Below are 27,084 nucleotides of genomic sequence, written 5' to 3' on the forward strand. Positions count from 1 at the left end.
CTAAGGCTGAATTGCATAATACAAATGCCCATGCCTGGAACAAGTTGGCAACTCATTCACCCCTGGTTGCTTCTGATTCTACACAGCTGGGATGGGATCTAGGGATCTGGGCCTTTCTTTGTTCTTTCTAAAAATCCTCCAGGCGATTTTTATGGGCAGTGAAAAGCACTTCTACAAATAGCCAATGTTTTAAAAAATGAGAAGAAAGATAGTTACACAATCTGGACTCACATTAAGGGCTCAGAGGAAAAAAAAAAAAGATTACTCTTGGTTCTGAGATCAGACACAAATTTTGTCAAAAGTACTAACACCTGGATTATATTATGTTTTATGTATTACATATAGGGTATAATGTCCTGGATTAGCATCCTTTTAAAACCTGCACTTAAATTCCATTGGGCTTTTTCTTACAAGCATATTTACTGAGCAAAGACAGCATACCAAACCACAATAATGTAAAAATAGCATACCAAACCACAATAATGTAAAAATAAGTGTTTATTTTGTGCATATGGTAGTTCTCAGACCCTGTAAACATTCAGCATTATCCATTCCACTTAAAAACTGCTTTTGAAAAGCTATCTGCCCCACTCTGATTTTCCTAAAAGCTCGTTACTATAATCCTTGGTTTTAATGATAAAATATTGGCTAGACAATAAACAAGCCTGTTTCTTCTAGTTATAAACTGGCCTTGATATGTTCAATTTGCTTTAATAAGTCTTCCCTGAATTGCTGTCACCTTTCAACAGCAGTACCTTGCTGCCTTGCTGTCAAAGTAGATTTCATCCCCAAATGGTTATCTGTAATGAAAGAATACAAAGATGAACTTTTTCTTAAATTTTCTTTTAAAGATTCATTTTTGGATTGATAAAAAGCAGTCAGAAGTGCAAAACAACATTAACTGTACTCTCACAGTTACAGTCTATCAACTGAGGCATTCATTTCACAGCTCAGAGGATAATTAGCACCTTCGGAGCATACAATCGGTGTGAACAGGCCTAGCCCCCAGAGGACTACTTTATATTCATCAATGTTCACAAATCTATCCCAAACTGCCGGCATCCCTACATGCCTACTATGGTATAAAGTTTTATATAAAATCCTTTTGCATTTCTTGGAAAAAATTACCTTTCTGATGAAATACTAATGTTTGCAGTACTAAGCTAGAAAATAATATTAACACATAAAATTAAATTGTTACAGGCATCTAAGTGATGCTTCTGGGAGCCAAAAAGGGGTATTTCTGCATTTCACATAAAAAACATATCAAAAAGCAAATGCTTTAAATACATCTTTTTTTTCTGAAAGAAACGCCTGCATGAAAATTTTAGGACTATTCCTGACTGGTATCATTTTTAGTAAGCAGCTGAATATAAATTGTCGTGTGAAGGTTAAAATAAAGGATAACCAAATATGTGTAATATATGTGCTTCCTAGTTAGATCTCGTGCAAAATTTATAAATCCCTTTTTTAGAAAGTTTAAAATGAAGACTAGTTTAAAAATCAGAATAACTAATTTGAAATGTTGATTGTATCACCTGTCTAGGGTTAAAAAAAACACCCTACTCTGTTTTCCTTACTGTGGTATTTATTCCTCTCTTTGTATAGATCTCTAAAAATTAGAACTTCATATGGCTTGGACAATATGGTTTACTGTAATACAAATTAGACAATCGCAGCTGCTGGGATTCTGAGTAGCAAGGAAAACAGGTCTTATAAAGCCTGTGTACTTCATTTGCTGGGGAAATAAAGCCATTCTCAAAGTATGTAAAACTGAGATTACTGATTTAACAAGCTATGTAATCTAAATTCCCCTGACAATCTTCAGTTCTGTCTTAGCTAAGGATAAAGTCAAAGGGGTGATAAGGAAGCAGGCCCAGTAACAGCGGTAAGAGTTTAGAGACGAAGGCTGATCCGCAGGCAGCCTACACGAGGCAGACTGACACTGGTGACGCAGACTCCGTGGCTGCACTAAAATGCCGAAGTGAATGAAGAGGGGAAGCATGACTACAGTGACGTTCCTTACATGTTGTGTTTGAGCACCTACCACTTGAAATATTCTGAGTCCAGGGCACAACAAATAATTCTGTTAACAAAGTAGGTATCACAGGACTTCCACGAGGCAACACACACTTTGGTGAGTTGGTTCCTATGTATGCCTGTAAACAACAGAACTTCTTTTTCAATGTCCCCTAATTCAAACTGGCCTCTTTGATTATTCAAAATCATTAATGCTTGCCATATGTCATCTATGAGATCCTGGTCCAGAATTAACACTTCAAAACTTTATAGGATGCATCTTAATATCAAAGAAAGATGAAATTAAATAGAGATACATGCGTGCTTGTTAATCCTGATTGTCAGTAAAAATACTGATGTTTAAGTTGGCATCTGTGTAGTAAATAACAGAATATTTGTAGAGAAGAAGAAATAGCTGGGAAGAGTATACTTTACAAAACTCAAAGATGACCTCAGAGCTGTGGTCCATGTCTGTGTTCCTCTAGCCACATGGGCTGCAGTCTGGATCCCTTCCACACACCCTCACTGCAGTGCTTGCTGGGCTGGACGTGCTGCCTTCCTCCGGGCCGCCCGTGGCGTCAGTCCTGAGCTGGGCCTTTTCCACTGCAGGGGAACCTTCCACACTCTCTGGTATCTTTTGGCCAGAGACAGGCTTAGCAGACTGGCTGCTTTCAGTCAGTGTGCTTTCTCCTGAGATTCCACCAATTTCTTTGGGCTTTGTATCCAAAACAGGTGATTTATGCTACAAAGTAGAGAATTACAGTGTTTTAATTGTTTAGTTAACATAATGTGAAGGTTTGTAATAAACATGTTCAACAAGTTCCCACACAAATCTGTTACAGCAAACGCTGAACTCTTTCAAGTCCTGGTTCCAGTGCTGGATTGTAATTATATAAATGTTATTAAGCCTCACAGAACTGTACATGGAGGAGTGGGAAACTCAGGATATGCTAGGTGGTCTAGTGATGCAGCTTAAGGAAGGGTCAGGAAGACTGGTGACCAGTACTGCTAACTCCTCTTGCTAGTGAGAATAATTCATTCAACAAATATTTACTGAGCATACATTAAGTTCTAGGTGCTGGGGATACAAGACAACAAACAGACAAAAACCCCTGCCCTTCCTGGAATTTACATTTAAGTTGGGGAGAGAATCAGGCAATAAATTAACAAAGTATCATGCTGTGGGTGGGAGGGTTGGATAGCTCTTTAAATTAGGGTGGTCTGAAAAGATGACATGAGCAAAGGCTTGAAGAAAAGAACCTTATGAATATATGGGGAACAGCATTCTAGATAGTGAACAGCAAGTACAAAGGCTTGAGTTCAAGGAATAGGCAGGAGGCCCTTGTGGCTGAAGGAGAATGAGGGTGGAGGGGGCGCAGGAGGAGAGATCAGTGTGGTAACAGAGGTGGGAAGCCCTAGGCCATCTTGATATCTTTGGCTTTCCCTTCGAGAGAGCCCAGAACTCACTGGAGGATTTTTGAGATGAGTGACAGATAACCATTAACTATTAAAGCTGAAAGGAACATCTTAATTTTCTAGACGCAGGCAGGTATGTTTCTTCTAAGGAACTCCACGGGAAGGGATTCTACAATTTCCTAGATTCTACTGCGCTTGTTACTATTTCTCAAAGGTTTGCGTCTGCAACCTAAACTTTGCAAATGACAATACAAAGTCCTCTCTCAAACAGAAATGGAAATGTCCCTTTAAATGGCCAATAATGGTGGAAAAGAGGCCTCACCATTCCACAGGTAAAAAGTATAGTCTAGCCAGCCAACGATATAAAAGATTTGGGAAAGCGAGGTTTTTGGTCCTTTCCCAGCTCACTCTTCCATCTAACTAAGGCTTCAGGGCTCTCCTGCAGGTTGGCTCCCTAAGGCTCCAGGCCTTCAGTGAGGACTTCTCTCTGATCTCTTCGAAGGTAGAAATTTCAGTCATGCTCACTTGTTGGTTTCCTATGAAATGTCATTATGAATTACCATCTGTTCCAACAAAATTACTGTTAAATACTATTTAACATAAAAATTAAATCTCATTTCTTCTGAGGAGGCTGGACTAACTTTCGACCAGAAAGGGGGGGAGAGAGTGAATAATTATTATCACTGGTGATATGATTAACCATGAAAAGTAAGAGTAAAAACACTTAACCAAAAGCACTATAGGAAGCACTTACACCTAGTATTTAGGGACAGCGAAATAAACAGTTGCTGACTTACGCTGGGTACCACCTTGGGATGCTCTCTCGCCTCTGGGTCTGGTAAATCAAATGCCGGAAGCACTTCAAGGCTCTTGTTGCCAGTCTGAAATCTCAAGTCAACATCTCTCTCTCTCAAAACCTCTCTTCTACCCTCACATGTTTTGTCATTAGGGCCGTGCTCAATGGGGCCAATTTGGCCCCTATAATAGAAATCTGCATCACCTGCTCCACCATGGGGTCTATAATCAATTTCCTGCTGCCATCTTCTTTCACCTGGCTGAAGTGCCTGGGGTGGTTCTCTTTCAGGACCACCCACATGTCTCAGCATATTAACTGATTTTCCAGCACCATAGCAGAAACTCTAGAAGGAAAAGAAATACATATTCCTGAGTACTTAATGGCTGACTTACAACGAAATTCTGAGGTGCTTTCCACGGTGCCAACAAAATTTCATAACTTATGGCGTTTATAGACATAAACATCTTAATTTCACTGGGTTTTCTCTAGATTAATACAGGGCCAGAGTAGCCAATAAAATTTGAGAAATCGCCAAGTATTAAGTAGACATTTCAATCAGCTGGACACATTTTTATTGAATTATAACAGCAGTTAGGCTAAAGCCTAGAAATTTAAAAGGTATTAATTGTCTGATCATTGCTCATGTGTTGTCTACATTCACACGCATCATATAAGGTAAATGCTGAAAATTAAAGTTATACACCATTATGTAAATATTCTCCTGTAGGTTTATTTTTTTACAAACTCGCGTTAGCTACAGCTAAAATTCAACAGGTTTTGAGTCACACTCCAAGGGAAAAACTAGGCAGCAGTTCTCAAAGTGTGGCCCAGGGACCCCTCAGGGGATCTCTGAGACTCTCAGGAATCTGTGAGGTCAAAAGTTTTCATAATACAAAGACATCAGTCTTCTTCACTCTCCTCTTGTACAGCAGAGTCTTGTGGGGCTAGAGTGACTGCCTCACTCTGATGGCTCATGCACTGTGTGCTTGTGTATACTTGTATTTTTAAAATTTCTGGTAAATATCAATAAATAAACCTCCCACAAACAAGTGCTCTTTGTGGTGTTCAATTCTGAAGAATACAGAAGGGTCCTGAGAACAAAAAGTTTGAAAACCACTGTACTAGAGATACTACTCTTTGAAGACAGAGCAGCAAAAGGCCTTTTCTTAGGCAGCAGATGAAGCAACAAGCGATGAAGGGGTTTTGCTTATAATTTCAGTCTTAGAGACTAAACTACTACTATACAACTAATGTCACCTAACAAACCCATATCCCTAAACCAATGAATCCTAATCACAAGCCAAAAAACAAAACAAGAATAATTTTTAAGTAAATAGATCATAGTGAATTTTGTATCCTTAAGGGAAGACAATTCTTTAATAATTTCCCCTGGCACATCTGAGTTCTTTGCATTTTGTTTTATGAGACAACTGCTTTATTAGGGTAAGGGCTGAAAATCAACCAAAAAAAGTGCTGAAGAGATGACTCTTCAGTCATCTGATGGATGACTGACAAGTAATATTGTAATATTCCTTAATAAATGTCTGCTCCTGGATCCCCCAAGTTGTTTCTTAGTACACCCACCTCTTTCTACATCCCTTTCTGATTCTATGTTAAACCCAATGTTCTTCTGTTCTCAGTGTGGTAAAAATTCAGACTGAAATAAGGTACCCTTTCTCAAAGAGGACATAACTGATATCATGTGTATTAATTCATGAAGTTTAAAGAACAAATGTTAAAAGAGGGTATTATTCTACCGCTTTGACATCTACAATCAAACTTGAGAACCGTTTTCTTGCTTAGAGGAATGTGCAAGTAAGTATAAACAAACATTTATCACTTAAAAATCATCTTTTCATACCATTAAGCATGACTTAACCTGATTTACAACATAAAAGAAACCTAATAATTTCAGAATTGCCTTTTTTCTGTAAATCCTGTTCATTGTTAACAGTGCTATATACTAACCAGGACAGCTAATGCCATAATTATCAGCACTGGAATGTGTAGTAACACTGGGATCTCCTTCATGAGTGCTTTAATAAATTCACCAACTCCTTTTCCAATATGCTTCAATGGTTCCGTGACAAAGTTGGTGAATGTAACTGCTAGTGCCTACAACAAAAGATAAAAACAACTTAATTTTTTTCCTCGAAGGATTGAGGCATATAGAACAAGCCAAAATCAACTGTACTGAGGCTGAAATTATGAAATTCCATACATTTAAATGTTATCATATACTTTTCATGTGAAAATCACTGTGTAATGGAAGTATTTTTTTCTAGAACAAAGGTTTATTATTAGCAAAATGATGGTAAAAAAACACTAACAATTTTTAATAAATACAGAGACTTTTTACTTGCTTTATGTAAGTAATTTTCACAAAATATATTCTAACCTTTGTTGGTGGGACCAACCAAATAGGGTTGACTAATAAGAGCTCATAGTATTTTTGGCATGAGTCATCCTTATAGGTCCATGAACTTCTAAGCCATTCTATTTAGAGAAACAGACAAAAACAGAGTCATTTTTTTAAAAAGTCGCATTTCATTCCCAAATAAGACAGTATTTTAGTTTTAACTGTCCCTCTCCCCACAACCCCCAATCAATTTTAAATTGTTTTGCAAACAGACTCCCAGTAACAGTGATTTTTTAAAATTTCATCTTATGTCCAAAATGTTTATTTTAAAAATCCATTCAAAGTATACAAGTCTTATACAGGTAAAATATATTTTATTAAGATTTCTAAAAGGTAAACAATTAAAAACAGTTCTTTACACACACAAAGGAATCCAAGTAAAACTGGGGAAATCTGAGTAGGATTGGTGGCTTGTATCAAAGTCGATATCCTGGTTGTGATACTGCACTATTGCAAGTATGCAAGATGTTACCAGTGGGGGAAGTGGGTAAAGGGTACACAGGATCTCTCTGTATTCTTACAGCTACCTGTGAATCTACAACTATGTCCAAAAAATTTCAATTAAAAAAGTCAGTTCTTTACTTATTTTACAAAATAAAGTAGAACATTAGTTCTCTTACTTTTTCTAAATCAGACTCACGTACATTATGTACTAGCATGAGCTACAGGAGGCATTTAGTTGTTCCCTGAAGCCAGGAAGCAAGGCTGGGTTGGTTTGGCTCCCATATCTTTTCAAGAAAATTAATTTTTTGGACACCTTGATTTGTTGCTGAGATTCTATTCTGGGTCAGTCATTACGGACTTGCATTTATAAAGAGACTTTGATCATTAAACCATTCCCACTGTTAGATACCTATAACTAAAGGCAGTCAACATTAGTGAGAATGTTCATAAAATTTGTAAGAAAAAGTAAAATAATTCCTAATAAAAAAAAAACAGTATAGTTAAGCTACAATAAGATTTCACAAGTCAATATAAGGAGATTAAATTGAAGATGGAAATGAATTCATATATACATTGATTCACTTCTCTAATAAACTTCTGCTGAGGACCCAGAATGTGCTAGACACTGTGCTAAGGACTAGATGAACAAAAGTGAGTCTAATGCAGGGAGACAGATAATATCAGAGCCAGCAATATACACACTTTCTACCCCTTTCCTGTCACATTACATGAACACAGAAGTCACTGGTCTGAAACCTAAGACTCTTCTTGCCTGTTCTGATACTAAAGATTCAGTCATGGAAAGCCTCCTTCTGGCATGTTATCATTTCTTTGTAATTATTAATATGCTTTTTCATTCTCAGAAATTCTACTCAAAATAAGGCCAAGGGAACCAACACCTTACCGAAGAGACTTCCAGTCCAATCCATGTTCTCAGCACACACATTGTTTAATGGCTCCATCTTGGCAACTTCAGCCTGATGCTGGGCAAAGGCTAGCTGACCAACACCAAAGGGAACCATGAAAGGCTGCTAACAATGAAGGTTACGCCTACACATCCTAAAAACCTTAGTTCAAAGTGTGTCTTCACCATTCACCCAAACCAGATTATTTAAACATTTTTCACAGAAAAAAATACATATTATTTTTAAAAAGTGGCTCTTTTCAGCTCATGGCAAAACAGTCTTAATGCAACAGGTAAAGAACTAACTACAATTGCCTTCTTTGTAAAGTAATTATGAGGAGGAAGGAAAACCTTTTTACTAAAAGGATTGTTTTAAAAATTAGTTCAAATATAGCTGATATCATACCCCCAAATATAGCTATACATATTAAACGACTACTCATTCTCTTATACAATTCATGACAAAATGGTGTTTGGCTTTGGATGATTTTTAGCACAAATGACCAATATGTCTTTTATAAACAAAAGCCCTGGGGGAAATCACTGAGAGAACAATTTTCAACCAAACTACCTTCTTTCCTCCAATTTGTAAATACTTAGTTCTAGAAGCTATAGAACTTAGAGCTAAGGAAATATCACAATGATTTAATCAGATGAATTCATTGAAAATAGTTGGCTACTTGACTCACCCTGCTAAAAAGGTCTAAAATTTTCCTTAAATGATTATGTTATTTTGACAGGAACAATAATGCTTCTTCAAATTTCTATATATAACGTGGTCCTGATTTTTAAAGAATTAAAAATTTGGAAAAAGTTTATAAAGAAATACCTCAAAATATCGACAGTGATTATCTCTAGGTGGTAAGATTATAGACAGTTTTATTTTATTTTTTGGCCATTGCACGCAGCTTGCGGGATCTTAGCTCCCCGACCAGGGATCAAACCCAGGCCCCCGGCAGTGAAAGCACCGAGTTCTAACCACTGGACTGCCAGGAAATTCCCTAGACAATTTTTAAGAATTAAATTTCTCTGTATCTTTCTATCTTTCCTATCTTCTCTACCATAAATATACCACTTTTATATTCAGAAAATAACCTAACTTTAAAAAACAGTATTTTGGTGTCACTTCTAGCAAATAAAAAGACATACCCCAAATTACCTACATGAGAATTTTTCAAGTGTGTCTACATAATTCTATTCTGATTTAGCTGTCCAGATGCCACCCGTCATCAGGAATTGGGTTATGAAAATCAGGACTGCATATTTTTCCCCACTAACTGGTCAAGGACCCAAAACACCAGGGACACCTGAGCAGCTGCCAATTTCCTCACCATCACCATCTCTGATCACCGCCTCCTGCCCTCATCTGAGGCAAGATTATATACTAGCAGTAAATGGATTACAGTCTTTCATTATGAAATAACATTTGAAAACTTAAAAACCTTCTATCTATACAATACCTTATATAAATACATCCAATTCCATCCCAAGCTGATGAGAAAACTGATGAATAAAACACGTCTCAACTGGGTGTACCAACGAACATACGTCCACAGCTCAGTAGCTACTAACATCACGATGCAGAGCAGACACAGAAGCATCTCAAAAACAGAAACAGAACAGAAAGAAGAGTCACCGCCAAGCTATCCTTCCCAACAAAAAACACTGATGGTCAGCAAAAACAAAAGAACTGGACTTGAATACGCAAAATCATTTGTACCATTTTGCTGCATGTTCGTCAACCCAGTATCAGTGACTTAGTATGAGTTCTCAACATAATTATGGTGGGGTTTTTAAAGTGTTTTAAAAAATAAAAACATGTTAAAAATAAAAACATGCTAATCATGTCCCCCTCATCCCATCTTACCATCAATACATTATATGGATCCACTCCAAAGGAATCTTCAAATTGCCACTTCCATGTTTCAAAATTATGAAACTTAAAATTAATTAAAATATCACTTAGTGCATCATCCAAGGCTCCTGGCTTCCAATCCTCTCCACTGAGAAACTTTTGTATTTCTAACAAGGTTTGTCTTTTAAGGATAATCTCGGCATCATAATGCATATCAACTTTGTTTTCATCAGGCTGAATTAAATTTGCCAAAAAAAAAAATAAAACAGAAAAGGAGAATTTTATCATTATATTACTCAATGAAATATTTTAAGACAAAAGCTAATTTGGAACTAAATATATAATTAGTTCACAATATTTCACAGGTATAAAATAAGAGTAATAATATCTACCTGTCTGTCTCACAGGCCAACATGAAAACCAAAGATAATACACGTGAAAAACACTTCAAAAATTATAAAACTCTATGCAAGTAACATACAGTACATTTTACTAAATTACAGTTGATTCCTGCTATCTGCAGTACTTACATTCTATAAAGTCACCCTGAACACTAGTTAGCAAATACTGAACCATGGCTCCTACAGGAAATACAGGGTTAGGTTCCTGCAAGCACATTTTCATCAACCAATCACTTCATAACCTTTTTATGTTACTGTTTAAAGACACCTTAATATAGGGACTTCCCTGCTGATCCAGTGGGTAAGACTCCGTGCTCCCAATGCAGGGGGCCCGGGTTCAATCCCTGGTCTGGGAACTAGATCCCACATGCATGCCGCAACTAAGAAGCCCGTGTGCTGCAACTAAAACAAAACAAAATCCCGCATGCCACAACTAAGACCCAGCGCAGCCAAAATAAATAAATAAATAAATATTGAAGGAAAAAAAGGAAAGAAAGAAATTTTAAAAATAAATAGACATCTTAATATATATACTGTGGATCCATTAACACTGAGCTCATAGCCAACAGCACTATGATTCATGACTGAACTAAGCTTAACTAACAAGGGAATTTTCTTTAAGGCACATCTCAGCCTTCTTGTGCTTAGGAACACTAGACAGCATAACATTTGGGAGATTTTTAAACAGCAAAATTTTAAAAATTAAAAAATGAAAGCCCAAAAACATAAACAGACCACAGAAAACTACTTGTTTATAACATGAGAGCTGAAAACAAGAAGGCAAAAAATGGCCTTGTTTCACCTCAGCTGAGAATGGGCTCACTGAGCAACTCAAACGTTTTGTCACTCCGCGCATGTCTGAAAGTGACCACAAAAGCAGGAGTACTGATTCTGAGGTTACAAATAAAGTTTAATATTTGAAATATTTAAAAATATGGAATCCACAAATAATGAGGATAAACTATCATTATTTTATGATTCCATTTATGACTTTCCATTTGCTGACACAGTTTTCAAATAGCCTAAAATTTGCAGTAGTACAAATAAGAAAAACAAAAAGGATCTCAAAAAGCAGCAAAATCTGGGTTTCCACAAATATGCATGACAGTCACAACTATCTTACTGAGAGTTCAGGTTAGCAAAATCATTATAAACATTACCTTTTCTAATAGTAAATACTGATATTTATATTAAAAAGTAAATATAAAATGAGAAAAACCAAAGTGTCATGTAATATCACAAATCATCAGTAAGTGTAAAAAAGCGGCCATTGATTAATACTTCTAAAAAACCAGGAAAGAAATGTTCCAAGCTTCTCCATCTTGAGTATTTTCTGACTCTACCTGTTTCCTCATCTATAAAATAGACTCTTTTCCACCTTGCACTCAGTTATAAGACTCAAACTGAAGGGTGTACATGTGAGTACATCTGCTTTTACATCTCCAAAATAAGGTGGGATTACTATTCATCTAACACCCCCTTTTTTTAAGTTTTCTTGATGTTTCGACTCCTCAAAGTGAAAACAATGACTCTAAAAGATGGAATCTTAACATTAATCATGAACAATATGTGCCTGATATGTAATTTCTATAAAGCAGCCTTGCCACAGTAAACAGCTAGGGGGAAAAAACTACTTAAAACACACTTTTCTTTTTCTCAATATATAATGATATTACACCATCTGAATAAGAAAGTGTGGAAGTGGTAGAAAACAAGAAGTAAGGACTGGGATAGAATTTCCTTACCAAGTCATGAGTTTATTAAGTTTCTAACTGTTCAGGAAAGTTCAAATAGCAAATTTAAAACAATCTCCCTCTGCACTTCCCCTTCACCTTCCAATACAGGGAGGCGTGCGTTCAATCCCTAGTTGAGGAACTAAGATCCCACATGTCGTGCAGTGCAGCCAAAATTAAAAAAAAAAAAAAAATCTCCCTCTCCCTCCAACCCAATTAAGTGGTAGGGCAGTGCACAGAGTAAGTAAATCCCCATGAACTACAGGAAAAAGAGGAGGGATCTGCACTGCTCACTTGCCTTCCACCAAACCACTGTAAAGCAGGCAGCTACCTTCAATCCTGCATGAATAGGTTTTGGTAAAAGGGTGAGTCAGGTATCCTCTGTTGAAGCATAATGATGCTTTGCCACTGCTTGATATAATGTGAAATTAATAAATAACGAAAATATCCACTACACTGATTAGTATCACACCACCAAATACTCACAAGGCCAAGCTTTCTGGTTTCAATTAAAATCTTATTTAAGTATCTCCTAAAAACAGGATTGCTTTGACTTTCATAGTCTTTTCTCTTCTGCTTTTCACACTCATCAATCTGTAACCACAAAATAAATACAACATTAGTTAGCATCAAAGTTTAATGTAATAAGGGTCAAGTTTCTAGCCTAGTGGCCCCATCGAGATCAAAGTAAGGAGCTTGTTATTTTTTATCAAGCTTGCATTAAAATGTAGATCTCACCTGCTTCCTATAGGTTCTCTTTGCAAAGGGCAAGTAGGCAACAAATAAGGAACACATGTCCCACACTGCGCCCTGACTGGCAGTTTTCTTGCTGACTTTTGGCAATTTTAAAACTGAAGATCATGAAACAAGGAAGCAGAGATGTGGATAAGCAGAACATCTGGACCAATCTGCCTCTTCCTAATTCCAAAGTAATGGTTTAACAAAGAAAGGAATGAAAGGAAAAAGGGGGGAAAAAGAAACCCAGAAAGAGAGGACAAAGAGAAACAGGGATAGCATGAAGCCGGAAAATGAAGGACACAGCAAAGATTTTCCTGAATGTGCATATTACTTTTGGCCTTTTATTAATTTTTCCTGCCAACTATCGATCACCCCCTACCATATGTCAGGAACCATGGCTTCTCCCAAGTGTCCTACACATGGCAGCCCCTCTGCACAGAGTCCTTCATTAGAACAGACTTCCTCTGAAATTAGCTCTACAAACACCACAGTGGCCTAGTCTCTGAGGGAGGGTAGTGCACATCTTACAGACATTCAGAACCTGTGAAAAGTACTTTTTACTTGAGTGTGGACCACAAGTTGCATGGAGCACTGAAGTGGGCTTCAGATGATAAACACACAATAACTGAGCAGCACACACAGACTCAGGACAGAAAGACACTCAAGAAGTCACAGGGCAGTCTCCTCTGCTTTCAGGCAAGGTTTACAAACCCTAAAAATTTTTAGTTTCTTTTTAAGAGAAACAATTTTTTAAAAACAAAGACTAAAGACTCCATTTTACCAATCATGTTGTTACAACGTTTGAACCAAAGGCACAAACAATGGAATGAAAAATGTCAGTAAAAAGGCGTTTCTCCATTTCCTAACATCCAGCCAAATTAATTCACTACACCACAAAATGCAGTTAAGACTGAAGCAAATTTTATCCAAGCATTTCTTTGCTAGCACTCAGGTGAGAAAACATTCACATTTGATAAGAAACACAAGCAGCTGCTTATAGATCTCAAATTGGGATATATCTGGATCTCAATTAAAAAGCCCTCCCAGGGGCTTCCCTGGTGGCGCAGTGGTTGAGAATCTGCCTGCCAATGCAGGGGACACGGGTTCGAGCCCTGGTCTGGGAAGATCCCACATGCCGCGGAACAGCTGGGCCCGTGAGCCACAATTACTGAGTCTGCGCGTCTGGAGCCTGTGCTCCGCAACAAGAGAGGCCGTGATAGTGAGAGGCCCGCGCACCGCGATTAAGAGTGGCCCCCACTTGCCACAACTAGAGAAAGCCCTTGCACAGAAACGAAGACCCAACACAGCCATAAAATTTTTAAAAAACTCAAAAAAAAAAAAAAAAAAAAAAGCCCTCCCAGTCTCTCAAGCTGGAAACCTCCCTCATTCACGCTAGCCTTCCCTATCCTTTTCCCCTCCTCCCTCAACCATCACAACTTGCTTATTCTACCACGGAAAAGTTGCACGCTTTCCTCTTCTCTTCACCCCATCACTGCCTCAGTGTGAGCCTCCAGTGTCGCTGGACCTCTGCCATCCCCCCCATCCCAGCCCCCTCCACAATGCCACCAGCACCCTGCCTCACAACCAACTGAGGTGGGTTCCCGCAGCATAACCTGTGTTCAAACTCCCCAGCAATCTTGACTTGCTTCCTTTCTCATAAACTCTACTTCAGCCACATAAAGAAAAGGACTGAATAAATGAATAGCTACCACACACTAAATTATAATAATCCCTTATATTTATAAGAGCAGCTCTTATGCTTAGAAACTAGCAGTAGAGCCATTTCTTCATTTGCTGCATTTGCTGTGAGTTACTACAGCCCAGCATTGCAACAGGTGATAGAGCATCACCTCGTCCCATTCCTTGTCCCAAGAAGTTTTCAGTCTGGTAAAGAAATAATTACAGCATAGTGAGATGTTATTACAGCAAAATAAAAGTACTACTTCGAAAATCAAAGGCCAGAGTAACTAAAGAAAAAAACCATATATATGTAAATTGTAGTTTAGATAGAAACACAAATAATGTTAGCAAAGACAGGAAAACAGAGAGCAATTTAACATACTATAAATAATACAAAAATCATGAATAAAAAAACCTAACCTTATAAGTTAAAGAATCAAGTCTGCTGTAACATTCTGACAATTCATCAGCATGTGATAAGTCAGGACTGACCTCTTCTTTCTCTGATATACCATACTTCACCTAAAGCAAAGGAGAGAGAGATTTTCTTTCTTTATAGTTCAGTTGTAAAAATAACCTACAGTTAATGAGACTAAAATTTTTACTTCATCATTTTATGGCTTTGCTCGTTATATTCCTCAACTGTATTAAACCACCAAAAAAGTAAGAGCCTCAAATTTATACCCTAGCTAAGAACTAAAATCAAATTAGTTTGTTTCTCGACGGGCTTTACATTCAAATTTGAAACAGAAATAAACAGGTGGGGTTGAAATCATCTTAGACTAGGAGGCAAGAAGACATTCTGCATGACTGCTAATCATTGATATAGGACTCTCATAGCTCTGTGAAAAACAATAACAAAAGTAGACTATTTCCATCACAGGACTGATAAGGTGTTACACACACATGCATTTTTTAAATACCTGAGATTTTCTCATTGTTCCTGAAGCAGCATCATAGTTAAGCATGTCTGTGGGGTCAATCCAGTCATCATCATGAGCATAAGCAGTTATCAGCCACAGACATTCACAAAAGAGCACAGAACACAGCATCCTGCATGAAGGCTACAAAAATTAATAGATATAGTGAAGTATGATTACTTTTGGAGGAACCTGTTTTAATAAAAACAATCTACTTCCTTCTAGTGTTAAGATAATGCTTTCTTAATAATAACTGAATTAAAAATACTCAGTAAAGTGGTATTAGCATAAAAACACATACACACATGCACACATATTCTCACTGAGACAAAAAGTATACATAAGATTTTCTAAGTGATTCAGCAATTCCACTTCTAGGTATATATCCAAGAGAAATGAAAATATACGTCAACACAAAAACTTGTACATAAACATTTATAGTTGCATTATTCACAATAGCCAAAAAGGAGAAAAAACCCAAATGTCCCTAAACTGATGAATGAGTACCATACAGTGGAATATTATTAGGCCATAAAAAGGAATGAAGTATTGATACATGCTACGACGTGGATGAATCTTGAAAACATCATGCCATGTGAAAAAAAAACAGTCACCAAAAACCATATATTATATGATTCCATTGATACAAAATGTCCAGAATAGGCAAATCTATGGAGATTGGTAGGTGTATAAGTCTGAGGATATAATAAGGGACAGAGGGGTGGTAGTTAAATGGTACAGGGTTTCTTTTTTTTTTTGATTGAAGTATAGTTGATTTACAATGTTGTGTTAGTTTCCGCTGTACAGCAAAGTGATTCAGTTATACATATGTATACATTCCTTGTTATATTCTTTTCCATTATGGTTTATCACAGGATATTGAATATAGTTCCCTGTGCTATACAGTAGGACCTTGTTATTTATCCGTTCTATATATAATAGTTTGTGTCTGCTAACCCCAAACTCCCAATCCATCCCTGCCCCACCCCTTGGCAACCACAAGTCTGTTCTCTATGTCTGTGAGTCAGTACAGACTTTTTTGGGGTTTTTTTTCAATTTTATTTATTTAATTTATTTATTTTACTTTTGGCTACATTGGGTCTTTGTTGCTGCGCGTGGGCTTTCTCTAGTTGCGGCGAGCAGGGGCTACTCTTCATTGCGGTGTGCGGCCTTCTCATTGTGGTAGCTTCTCTTGTTGTGGAGCACGGGCTCTAGGCGTGCAGGCTTTAGTAGCTGTGGCACGCAGGCTCAGCAGTTGTGGCTCACGGGCTCTAGAGCGCAGGCTCAGTAGTTGTGGTGCACAGGCTTAGCTGCTCCACAGCATGTGGGATCTTCTCGGACCAGGGCTCGAACCCACATCCCGTGCACTGGCAGGAAGATTCTTAACCACTCTGCCACCAGGGAAGTCCCCGGTACAGAGTTTTTGATGAAAAACTCTGATGAAAAGTTTTAGATCGTGATGAAAAACAATCTAAAATTAACTGTGGTAATGGTTGTACATATCTGTGAATATACTAAAAACTGCTGAATTGTACAATATAAATGGGTGAATTGTACAGTATGTGAATCATTTCTCAGTAAAACTGTTTTAAAGAAAACAGGTATTTGAACCAAACCCTACTCATCCCCCATTTTTTTTTAACAAATGGGAAATTTAAAAGGTGCAAAATTAAGATTCAAATGATGTGACTGAACTCTCTAACAGTCAGAGAAAACAGCTTGCTTCATCTAAGCCTCTGCATAAACACCGTCAAATCATTTCAACACAGTATCTCCTCTATTCAACAGTGTCCAACACAGTAGTCATTAGCCACATGTGGCTACTGAAATTTAAATTAATTAAAATTAAGTTACATTGAAAATCAGTTCCTCATTCTCACTAGCTGCATTTCAAGTGCTCAGTTGTCACATACGGCTAGTGGCTACCAAACTGGACAGCACAGATACAGAACACTTCCATCACTGCACAATGTTCTGTCAGACAGCCTCTCTTATACCTACTCTGAATAAGGATCAGGTAAGGGATTTCCAAGATGAGAATGCCCTGGGCCCTGCCCATAAATGGCTTACACTCTAGCTGCAGGAATAAAAGCAACTCCAGGCTAAACTAAACACTCTTTTGTATTCCTGGTGTGTTCTGTTTCTTCTTCTAGAGTATCACACACTGAAATTAACCACTTACTGGTCAGTCTCATCCCTTAGCACGGTGGCTCTCAGTCTTGGCCATGCATTAGAATCACCTGGGAAGCTTCTTAATCCTCCTATCTTCTGGCCATATCCCAAGCCAACTAAATCAGAATCTCTAGGCGAGGGACCCAGGCATTGGGATTTGTAAAGCTCCCCACCTGGTTCCATCACACAATGAAGGTAGAAAATCACTGCACTGCAACGTGAACTTTTCCAGGGAAGGTAACATCTTACTCAAGTCTAAATTCACCTTCCCAATGCCCTCTCCATCTTGCCCCCTCCACCTCTCCAAGCCCAACACTCAGCCCAGTGGCCAGCAAGTGAAAGACATTCAGCAAATGTTTGTTAAGCCGCAAATGCAAATGATCAAAGCCTCAGCAGGGATTCAAAGGGTTTTAGGGGCTCACAGGATGAAGAAGCACATCTGACTGGGAGAAACTGGGAAGATTTCATGGAGGAATGGGCTTGGGAAATGGACTTTGAAGTATGGGCAACATTCTAAGAGTACGAGATGAGGGAGGCAGAGACAGAGAGCAAAATGTACTCCTCAGAAACTGGAAACACGAGGATGGACGTGGTGGAACACAGAGGCGGAGAGGTGGCTGCGATGACTCTGCAAAAGTAAAAAGGCTTCTGACTAACTTCACGGGCTGACAATAGCTTTCAAGGGTGATGGGAACTACATTTTGGGAAGATGAAACTAGCATTAAATATACACTCAGAGAGTTCAACAAGGAGGCTTGAGAAGAAAAAGGATGTTGGTCTGAAACAGTGACGTCGATGAGAACAGAAAGAACCCATCGGACATGTTTTAAAGATTAATTCTATAGACCTCAGCAACTGAATGCACGTAGAAGGAAAGAAAGAGAACGATGGCAGACATGACTCCAAGATTTTAAGGCCTACCAACAACAAAAATGGTGCTATCATTAACTTAAGAAGGAAATTCAGAACGAGAATAAGGTTTTGGGAGAACGTTCAGCACTCTTGTGTTCAACGTTTACAAAATACCTGCTGGATACTGGGCACTGTCGTAAGTGACAGGGCTACCAGGAAACTAGACCAGCCAGGTCTTCTTTAAGAAACTTACACTCTAGTGGGGGATGACAATGAATTGGCAAAAAAAAAATTTCAGATAGTGATAAGTCATATAAGGAAAATAAAACAAGACAGTGGTGTAGATGCATTAGGTAATGCTGGGTATTTTAGAGAAGGCCTCTGAGGAGATGAAACATGGCCTCAAACTCTTTATCATTTCCCGCACTGAGAGATGGAGTTTATTTCCTTTCCTCCTAAATCTGGGCTAGCCATGTGACCAGCCAAAATACTGGGGTAGAAGTAATGCTGTGTTGGTTCTGGGCCTGGCCTAACCTATACCAGGATCAGCTGCTTCTACTTTATCACTCTGGAACACCTGCTTTTGGGACACCCTCTTGGAACTCAGCCACCACGCTTTGAGAATGCCAAGTCACCTGGAGAGACCACGTGCAGAGAGGCACACTGAGCTCCCAGTTGGCAGCCAACATCAATGACCAGCCATGTGGGTGAGCCTTCTAGGTGATTCCAGTCCAATCCCTTGGTAACTGACTTGGTGATCCTGCCAACATCATATGGAAAAAAATAACTACCCAGCTGAGCTCAGTCAAGCCCCACAAGCCACGGAATCATGAGAGATGATAAAATGGTTGTTGAAAGCCCCTAAACTTTGGGGTGGTTTGTTACACAGTGGTAGATAACCACAACATTTAAACAGAAAAATGATAAGCTAACCTTAGGAAGATTTAGGAAAAGAAAACCCAGAGAGAGAGCATAGCAAGCATAAAGGCCCAAGTAGGGATTATGTTTGAAGCATTCAAAGAACAGGCAAGAAGGCCAGAACAACTGGGTCCTGGGAATGAGTTGGAGGGGAGAAGGGGAATTGGCCACAGTAATGAGGGTGGTTTTTACTCTAAGTGTAATAGGAAGCCACCCACTATAGAGTTATTTTTTTTTGAATTTTTGAATTTTATTTTATTTTTTATACAGCAGGTTCTTATTAGTTATCCATTTTATACATATTAGTGTATACATGTCAATCCCAATCTCACAATTCATCACACCACCCCACCCGCCTCCCGCCGCTTTCCCCCCTTGGTGTCCATACGTTTGGTCTCTACATCTGTGTCTCCACTAGAGAGTTTGAGCACAGACGTGATAGGATCTGGGTTACATTCTAAAATCACTGGGGCTGCTATGTGGAGGCTGGAAGAGAAGAGCAAAAGCAAGAGACTAGAAAGGAGGATTTGCAGTAGTCCAGTTGAGAGATGAAGGTGGCATGAACTAAGACAGCAACAAAAGCAATGATAAATGATAAGATTTTTAAAATTTGAGGTAGATATTACCACATGTGGCGAAGACCAGCTAACAGGTCACCAAGCACATTCCTTCTTCTTCCTTCTGGACACATGGTAACTACACATCCCAGCCCGTCCTCCAGTTAAGTATGTGACAATTAAGTCCTGGCCAGCGCAACAGCAGTGGAAGGGATATGCACCACATCCATGAAAGCCTCCCACGCGCGACCCTCCATCAGCTGGCCCCCTCGACCGTCAGGGAATGGGGAGGACACTGAGCCCTAGAGGAGGGCAGCCAAACTAAAGGAGCTGGGACCCTAACTGACCATATGCAAGGCCACCTACTAAGTGGGAACATGTTTTTTGACTTTCATGTGAACAAAAATACATTTCTTTTATGGTAAGCCCTGAGATTTGGGGGTTTGTTTTTTTAACACCATCTTGTGCTACCCTAACTAATAGAGAAATACACTGCAGAAATTGCTGGGAAATTGGATGTAAGAAGTAAGGACAAGAAAAGATTCAGGATGACATCAAGGTTTGTGACCAGGGCAACTGGGAAAATGGGAAAGACTGAGGGACACTCAGGTGAGCAGATAGCAAGTTCTGACATATCAAGAGTTCTGTTTTAGACACAGTATATTTCAGATGCCTACTAATATCAAAGTGGAGATGTGTAATACACAGTATGGAGCTAAGGAGAGGAGTGGGGCTACAGAAACACGGTTGGGAGCCATGAGGATGTAGATGAGGTTTAAAGCCACAGACTGGATAAGATCACCAGAAGATCCATTATGAAGATAAAAGACTGAGTCCTAGGGCATGCCAACACTTGGAGGTCAGAAAGAAGAGGGGGAACTGACGAGACACTGTCAGTGAGTACTAGTAAGGCAGGAAGAAAACCAGGAGAGGCTGGTGTTCCAGAAGCCACGTGAAGAAAGAAGGGAACAGATAACTATATCAAATGCTGCTGAAAGATCAGGTGATCAGAGGGCAGCAAACTGACCACTGTATTTGGTACAGCAGTTTTTAACAAAGTGTTAGGGACAAGAGCCTGACAGGAATGAAGGAAGAATTCAGGTAAAGGTTTGGGGTTAAGATGACATAGTAACTCCATGCTCCAAAGCACTCCCCAGACTCCTACTTCTGGCCAAGATGGAGTAACAGGGACCAGATTTACCTTCCTGCCTGAACAACCAAGAAAGAACCCTGCATAAAATATATGAGATGGTTTTCAAGAAACTGGACACCAGGCAAGAAAGAATGGTGGTCCTTGAAAGATGGGAAACAAACATGGACAGCCCTTCCACTGCCCCAGGCTACTGTCTTAAGTAACCATGGGCACCCAGAGGGGAAATTCAGGGAGAGCCCAGGAGCTGGGATCCTTGAGGAGATGGAGTTGAGTCTGGAGAAATCAAGGCAGCTGGAGTTCAGAAGGGAAATTTGCATAGAGACAGACCTGCAGAGGTCTGCAGAGGGTCCCTATTACTCCATCTTGGCCCCAGCTCCTTCAAAAACCCTTGAAATTTCCTGAGTGATAGGACTGTCTGTTATGCTAACGAGGTGCCTCATGGTGGGCTCCTAGATAGCTTCAGGTTGGGAAACGGTCATCCAAAAGACCAAGCACATGATTAGAGAGTTGGAACTTTCAGCCATCCAACCTCTGGGGATGAGAGGGCAGCTGGAGATTGAATTCAATCATGTGGCCAATGAATCAATCACGCCTATGGACTGAAACCCTGATAAAAACTCTGGACACTGAGGCTCAGAGGAGCTTCCTGGCTGGTGACACAGTGCTGTGCTGAGATGGTGACACACCTGGATTCCATGAGGACACAAAAGCTCTGCGTTCTCCCCCACAGACTTTGCCCTATGTGTCTCTTCATTTGGCTGATCTTCATCTATGGCCTTTATAATAAAACCGTTAACTGTAGAACGTTCAGTGAGTGGTTCTAGTGAATTACCCAATCTGATGGGGTCATGGGAACCCCCCAATCTGCAGCCAGTTGGTCAGAAGTACAGGTGGCCCCTGAGACATGCATCTGATGTGGGGAAAGTCTTGTAAAGGACTTTGCCCTTAACTTGTGGGGTGTGCAGTAACTGGATAGTTAGGGTCAGAACTGAACTGAATTGGAGGACACAGTCTGTATCAGAGGAATTGGTATGAGAACAGACTCCCTTGAATATTCAGCACCACACTGATCAGTGCACACATAGGAGGAAAGTACCTGAGGCCTGAGAAAGCACATGGAAAAGATTCAGTTCAAAAACAAAGAGTAAAAATTAATAAATTAGAAAACATGTAATAGAGAAGATAACAAAACCAAAACTTGGTTCTTTGAAATGATGAATAAAATTGATAAACCTATAGTAAGATTAATGAAGAAAAAGAGAAGGCCCCCAAAACCAGTATCAAGAATGAAACAGGATAAATTCATTCATGATTAAAACAAAACACTTAGCAAACCAGGAATAAAAGAAAACTTTGTCAGAGTACTACAGCAAGCATCACACTTGGTGGTACATATTGAAACCCTTCCCTGTGAGATCAAGAATGAGACAAGGGAGAAGGTGCTGGAGGGCTTCTGGGACGATGGCAATGTTCTACTCCTTAACCTGGATGGTAGTTACATAGGTGCCTGCTCTTTAATAATTTGCTAAGGTGAACATTTGTATTTTACACACTTTTCTGTATGTATATTTCACATTTTACAAAAGGTTTTTTCCCCCCCATGGGAAAGACTAATTAAGATATAGTTATGCTTATTTGCAAGGCAGAAATAGAGGCACAGATGTAGAGAACTTATGGATACCAAGGGGGGGAAACAGGGGTAGGATGAATTGGGAGATTGGGACATATATACACTACTATGTATAAAATAGATAACTAACAAGAACCTACTGTATAGCACAGGGAACTCTACTCAGTGCTCTGTGGTGACCTAAACAGGAAGGAAATCGAAAAGAGAGGGGATATATGTATACGTATAACTGATTGTAAAGCAACTATACTCCAATGAAAATTAATTTTAAAAAAGCATTGTTACAGTCTAAACTGCATCCCTCCACCAAATTCATATGTTGAAGTCCTAACCCCCAGTTCTTCAGAATACTGTATTTAAAGGCAGGATCTCTAAACAGATAATTAAGTTAAAAATGAGGTCATGAGCCCTAATCCAATATGACTTATGTCCTTATAAGCAGAAATTTGGACACAGGTCAGAGGGAAGATGATGTGAAGACACAGGGAGAAGACGGCCACCTGCAAGCCACAGAGAGAGGTCACAGAAGAAACCCACCCTGTTGACACCTTGATCTTGGACTGCCAGCCTCCAGAACTGTGAGAAAATTAATTTCTGTTGTCTAAGCTGCCCAGTCTGTGGTACTTTGTCAAGGTAGCCCTAGCAAACTGATACAAATTTCTTTAGACATAAAAAAAACTAATAAAGTCTACAACCCATAGACTCTTGATATGTTTAAGAAGTTTAACCTCAATGAGGAAAGGTGTAAATAAAAGAAACAACAACGAGCATGGGAACTGATCAAGCATATTGATAAATTTAGTAAACAACTGATAGTTTTTTTTAAAAACCTAACTTTCTATGTTTAAAAATGTAAAGCCAAAATACTAGATAACAATAATGATGGGAAAGCCATCCTAAAATCCCTGTCATGCTCCAGAGATGCTTAGAAATACTGGATAACTGTATACCTTACTGGGGAAAAAAAAAGAGTTAAGCTAAGGAATAAAGCCTTGAGAAGACCCAAATATAAAAGAAGAGTAAAGACTAATGAGAGTAATAGAAGGCAAGCTGAAAACATGCAAAGTGTTTTATGCAAGAGGGGCTTAATTTGAAGAAGGAGGTATTAGTCAACTATATTAAATACTTCAGAGAAACTGAGAAAAATAAAGTTTGAAAAAAGCCACTGGATTGGTTAATTAGTTGGTCATCTGTGAATTGACTTTCACAGAATGACAGGGAGAAGCCTAATTCTAAGCAGTTAAGAAGAAGGTGAATAGAGAACAGACTTGTGGTTGCCAAGGGGGAGGGGGTTGGGGGAGGGATGGAGTGGGATGGTGGGGTTAGCAGATGTAAGCTATTATACATGGAATGGATAAACACCAAGGTCCTACTCTATAGCATAGAGAACTGTATTCAGTATCCTATGATAAACCATGATGGTAAAGAATATAAAAAAAGAATGTATATATATGTATAACTGAATCACTCTGCTGTACAGCAGAAATCAACACAACATTGTAAATCAACTATACTCCAATGAAAAAAAAAAAAAAGAACTAAGGAATTCCCTGGCGGTCCAGTGGTTAGGACTCTGCACTTTTTCACTGTGTGGGCCCAGGTTCAATCCCCGGTCAGGAACTAAGATCCTGTAAGCCGCATGGCGTGGCCAAAAAAAAAAAAAAAAAAAAAAAAAAAAAAGAACTAAATAGGTGACAAGGGGAGTGCCTGAACTGAGCAGAGACTAGGAAAAGATGGCAGTGTCTAAAATCAAGGCTACAGTTAAGGCTTTTCATAGGCAACAAGGTTTTACATGACTTCATCAATAGAAATGAATGAGGAAGGATGGAAATAAAGGTTCTAAAGCAAAAAGAAGAGAAGCTCAAAGTTCACATTACTGTTTGATATCAAGAGGATACTGAAAAAGTCCATTGGAAAGCACAGAGTGTCCCTGTGCATGCAGAGGCTGGGATGGAGAATGGAGATGTGGAAAAACAGCACTAAAGGAAGCATTCCACAAAGGGAGATGAATCAAAAGCCTGTCAAGCAGCTGAGTTTTGACTATGACCCCCCACAAAGTCATGCTATTGGCAACTACACTATTTTCTCCAATAATGATCAGCAGATCCAGGGGTAGGGTTTAGCAATGCAGAAATGATGGAAGACCAGGAGGTGATGCAGAATAGTGAAATCAGCTGCAAAGTCAATGCCTCCTGCCAAATCCCTGTGGTCACTGATTTCTCCTTGAGAAATCCTTCAGATAATCTCACACTTCCTCCAAACAAAGCCACATCTAAACCTGGTGGAGATCTTGTTAAGAAACAGATTCTGATTGAGTAAATCTGAGGTGGGCCTGAGATTCTGCATTTCTAACAAGCTCCTAGGGATGGCAGAGACACTGGCCCACAGACCACACTCTGAGTAGCAAAATGTTAAGGAAAAGTAACCATCCTATGTTGGTGTAATTCAGTGGTGGCACCTGTTATTCTACCATTTGTCAGTAATAGTCTCTCTCCCTTAGTTCTATTTTTTAATAATTTTTTCATCTGTGTGTCTTTGACACTAATAATGTCAAAATTATTATATAATAATAGTAACTATTATTTGATTACTATGTGCGAAACCCTGTTACGTGCATTCATTCATTTAATCCTCACAAGAACTCTTAGAAGTAGTACTATTATTATCTTCATTTTATAGATTAGAAAAACAAGTAACTTGCCCAAGGCCTCTCAGCTATTAGGTGGTCAAACCCAGACTGGCTCTACCTAAAACTGCCTCTCCAGGGCAAGATGCTAGTGGCCCTGTGGGGCTATTCTGAGAAGATGGAGAGGAGGAACTGCGGGATCCCCACCTCCACAAAGCAGGAAATACGGAGAGTGGGCTTTAACAGGAGCTACTAGACTGGACAGCTACCAACAAAGGCAGAGATCTCCAAGGAGATGCCAGCCACTGAGTGGAAATCGGCACAAAGGAGACACATCTGATTTCAATGAATTTACACTTGAAATGAGTAAGACAAAGCTAACTTGGGTACTAGAGTCAACTTCTGTATTAACCTAGAAGTAACCTGGCATAAAAGTCAGGGTCTTGCAATTTAGTTCGTGTGCGTTTGTGTAGTTTCCCGGAACCGTGGTTCTCAAACTTGAGAATATGCATTTCTAACGATTCCTCGATGACTACGATGATGATGCCAGTAATGGTGATAAGCTAGTCTTAGGGGGACTAGGGGGACCACACCTTCATAACCACCATCATAGTGAAAATCGTCATTGTTTTTCACCACCCACTCATAAATATGCATCTCTAACTTTCAACATTCAAATTAATTTGGAGTTTTTGAAAACAACTACAACCAAATCCGAGCCATTCTGCTAACGGTATTTGTTCAGATTGTACCTAAAGTTTTCAGAGATAACTGAAGCCAACAAAAGTCAACGTTCGCTCGCGTCTCGCTTTGCCCTTCTTGCCCCTTTTCCCTAGGCCGCTCTCTGAACCGCGTAAAGTAAGACAACCGCGTGGCACCCAGAGTTAAGACAGCCAACTGGCCGGGGAGATAAGGGGTCAGGTTTCTCGCTCATCCCGGTCGGCGCCGCGCTCCGAAGTCCCCCGCAGGCCCCGGCGAACTCGGCCCCCGCCCGGACAGAGGCCCTGGCCTCCCCTGCGTCGCCGCCCGCGGGACCCGCCCAGGCCGAACCGCAGCCTCGCCCGCCGCACAAAACACACACGACCGAGCGGACTCACGTCTCTGGTCGCCAGCCTACCTCTCCGGGAAGGCAAACACCTACCCGAGCGGCTGGAGAAGATGGCCAGCCGCCCCACGAACCTCCGAGCGCTTCAGCAGGAACCTGCCTCTCGCCCGTCCTTATCGACTCGCTCGGCCGGCAGCTGTACGTCCTTCCCGGCTGCGCGGCTGATTGGCCCGCCGAGGGGGCGGGGCCGGCCCCCGTCGGCTTGTTTTTAGGCCAGAGTTTTTTTTTTACCCTCATCAGCCGAAGTCTGCAAGTGAAGGCTTACATGGAACCGAATATATAAAACGGATACGAAGCGTATTTTCTTAGTATCGATTTATTTTATAAGTTCTCGAATGTGTAACATTTGCAGTAAAACCCGGGAATCTGTTTTGAGTATAATTTTTTAAATGGGGCATAATGAATGACAAACAGTAGTTCTAAAGTATTGGGTACTGGGGAGGGGTGGGGGAGTGCACGCTATGTGGTAGTTGGAAATAGTAAGTTTTCTGTTGATTTTATCCCTTACTGGCCTTGCAAGCTCAGAAAAATTCTCCAAAGAGGAAATAATGAGTTTTACACACTTGGAAGAAATGGGAGGTGTACGCAAAAGTTATTGGCAGCAAGTTTAAAAGTGAGTTAAAATTTGGTATATCATGTAGTACACTTGAGTGTGCGTGTTGCTTATCACAATTTTTTTAAATTAAAATACACCGGACAGGGACTTCCCTGGTGGTCCAGTGGGTAAGACTCCGTGCTCCCAATGT

General features: G+C 39.7%; 1 protein-coding gene across 5 annotated transcripts; it reads right to left on the minus strand.

Moving 5' to 3' along the window:
• Nucleotides 1-480: 480 nt before the first annotated feature.
• On the minus strand, nucleotides 481-26,478 carry CLCC1 (chloride channel CLIC like 1). Of its 5 annotated transcripts, none has more exons than XM_036849919.1 (12): nucleotides 26,351-26,465; nucleotides 15,329-15,469; nucleotides 14,826-14,927; nucleotides 12,474-12,581; nucleotides 9,866-10,087; nucleotides 9,459-9,599; nucleotides 7,999-8,092; nucleotides 6,630-6,727; nucleotides 6,200-6,346; nucleotides 4,233-4,574; nucleotides 2,471-2,761; nucleotides 481-800 (listed from the first exon to the last, which is right to left on the minus strand). In XM_036849919.1, exons 2-11 carry the CDS (start codon nucleotides 15,455-15,457, stop codon nucleotides 2,501-2,503), a joined length of 1,644 nt encoding a protein of 547 aa, XP_036705814.1. In that variant the 5' UTR covers nucleotides 15,458-15,469; nucleotides 26,351-26,465; the 3' UTR covers nucleotides 481-800; nucleotides 2,471-2,500. The 5 variants fall into 5 exon arrangements, with proteins under 5 accessions (XP_036705814.1, XP_036705803.1, XP_036705793.1 ...); XM_036849908.1 differs by having other exon boundaries at nucleotides 26,331-26,465; XM_036849898.1 differs by having other exon boundaries at nucleotides 26,375-26,463.
• Nucleotides 26,479-27,084: the final 606 nt, after the last annotated feature.

This window comes from Balaenoptera musculus, chromosome 1, assembly GCF_009873245.2.
Source record: "Balaenoptera musculus isolate JJ_BM4_2016_0621 chromosome 1, mBalMus1.pri.v3, whole genome shotgun sequence".
Lineage (NCBI taxonomy): Eukaryota > Metazoa > Chordata > Mammalia > Artiodactyla > Balaenopteridae > Balaenoptera > Balaenoptera musculus.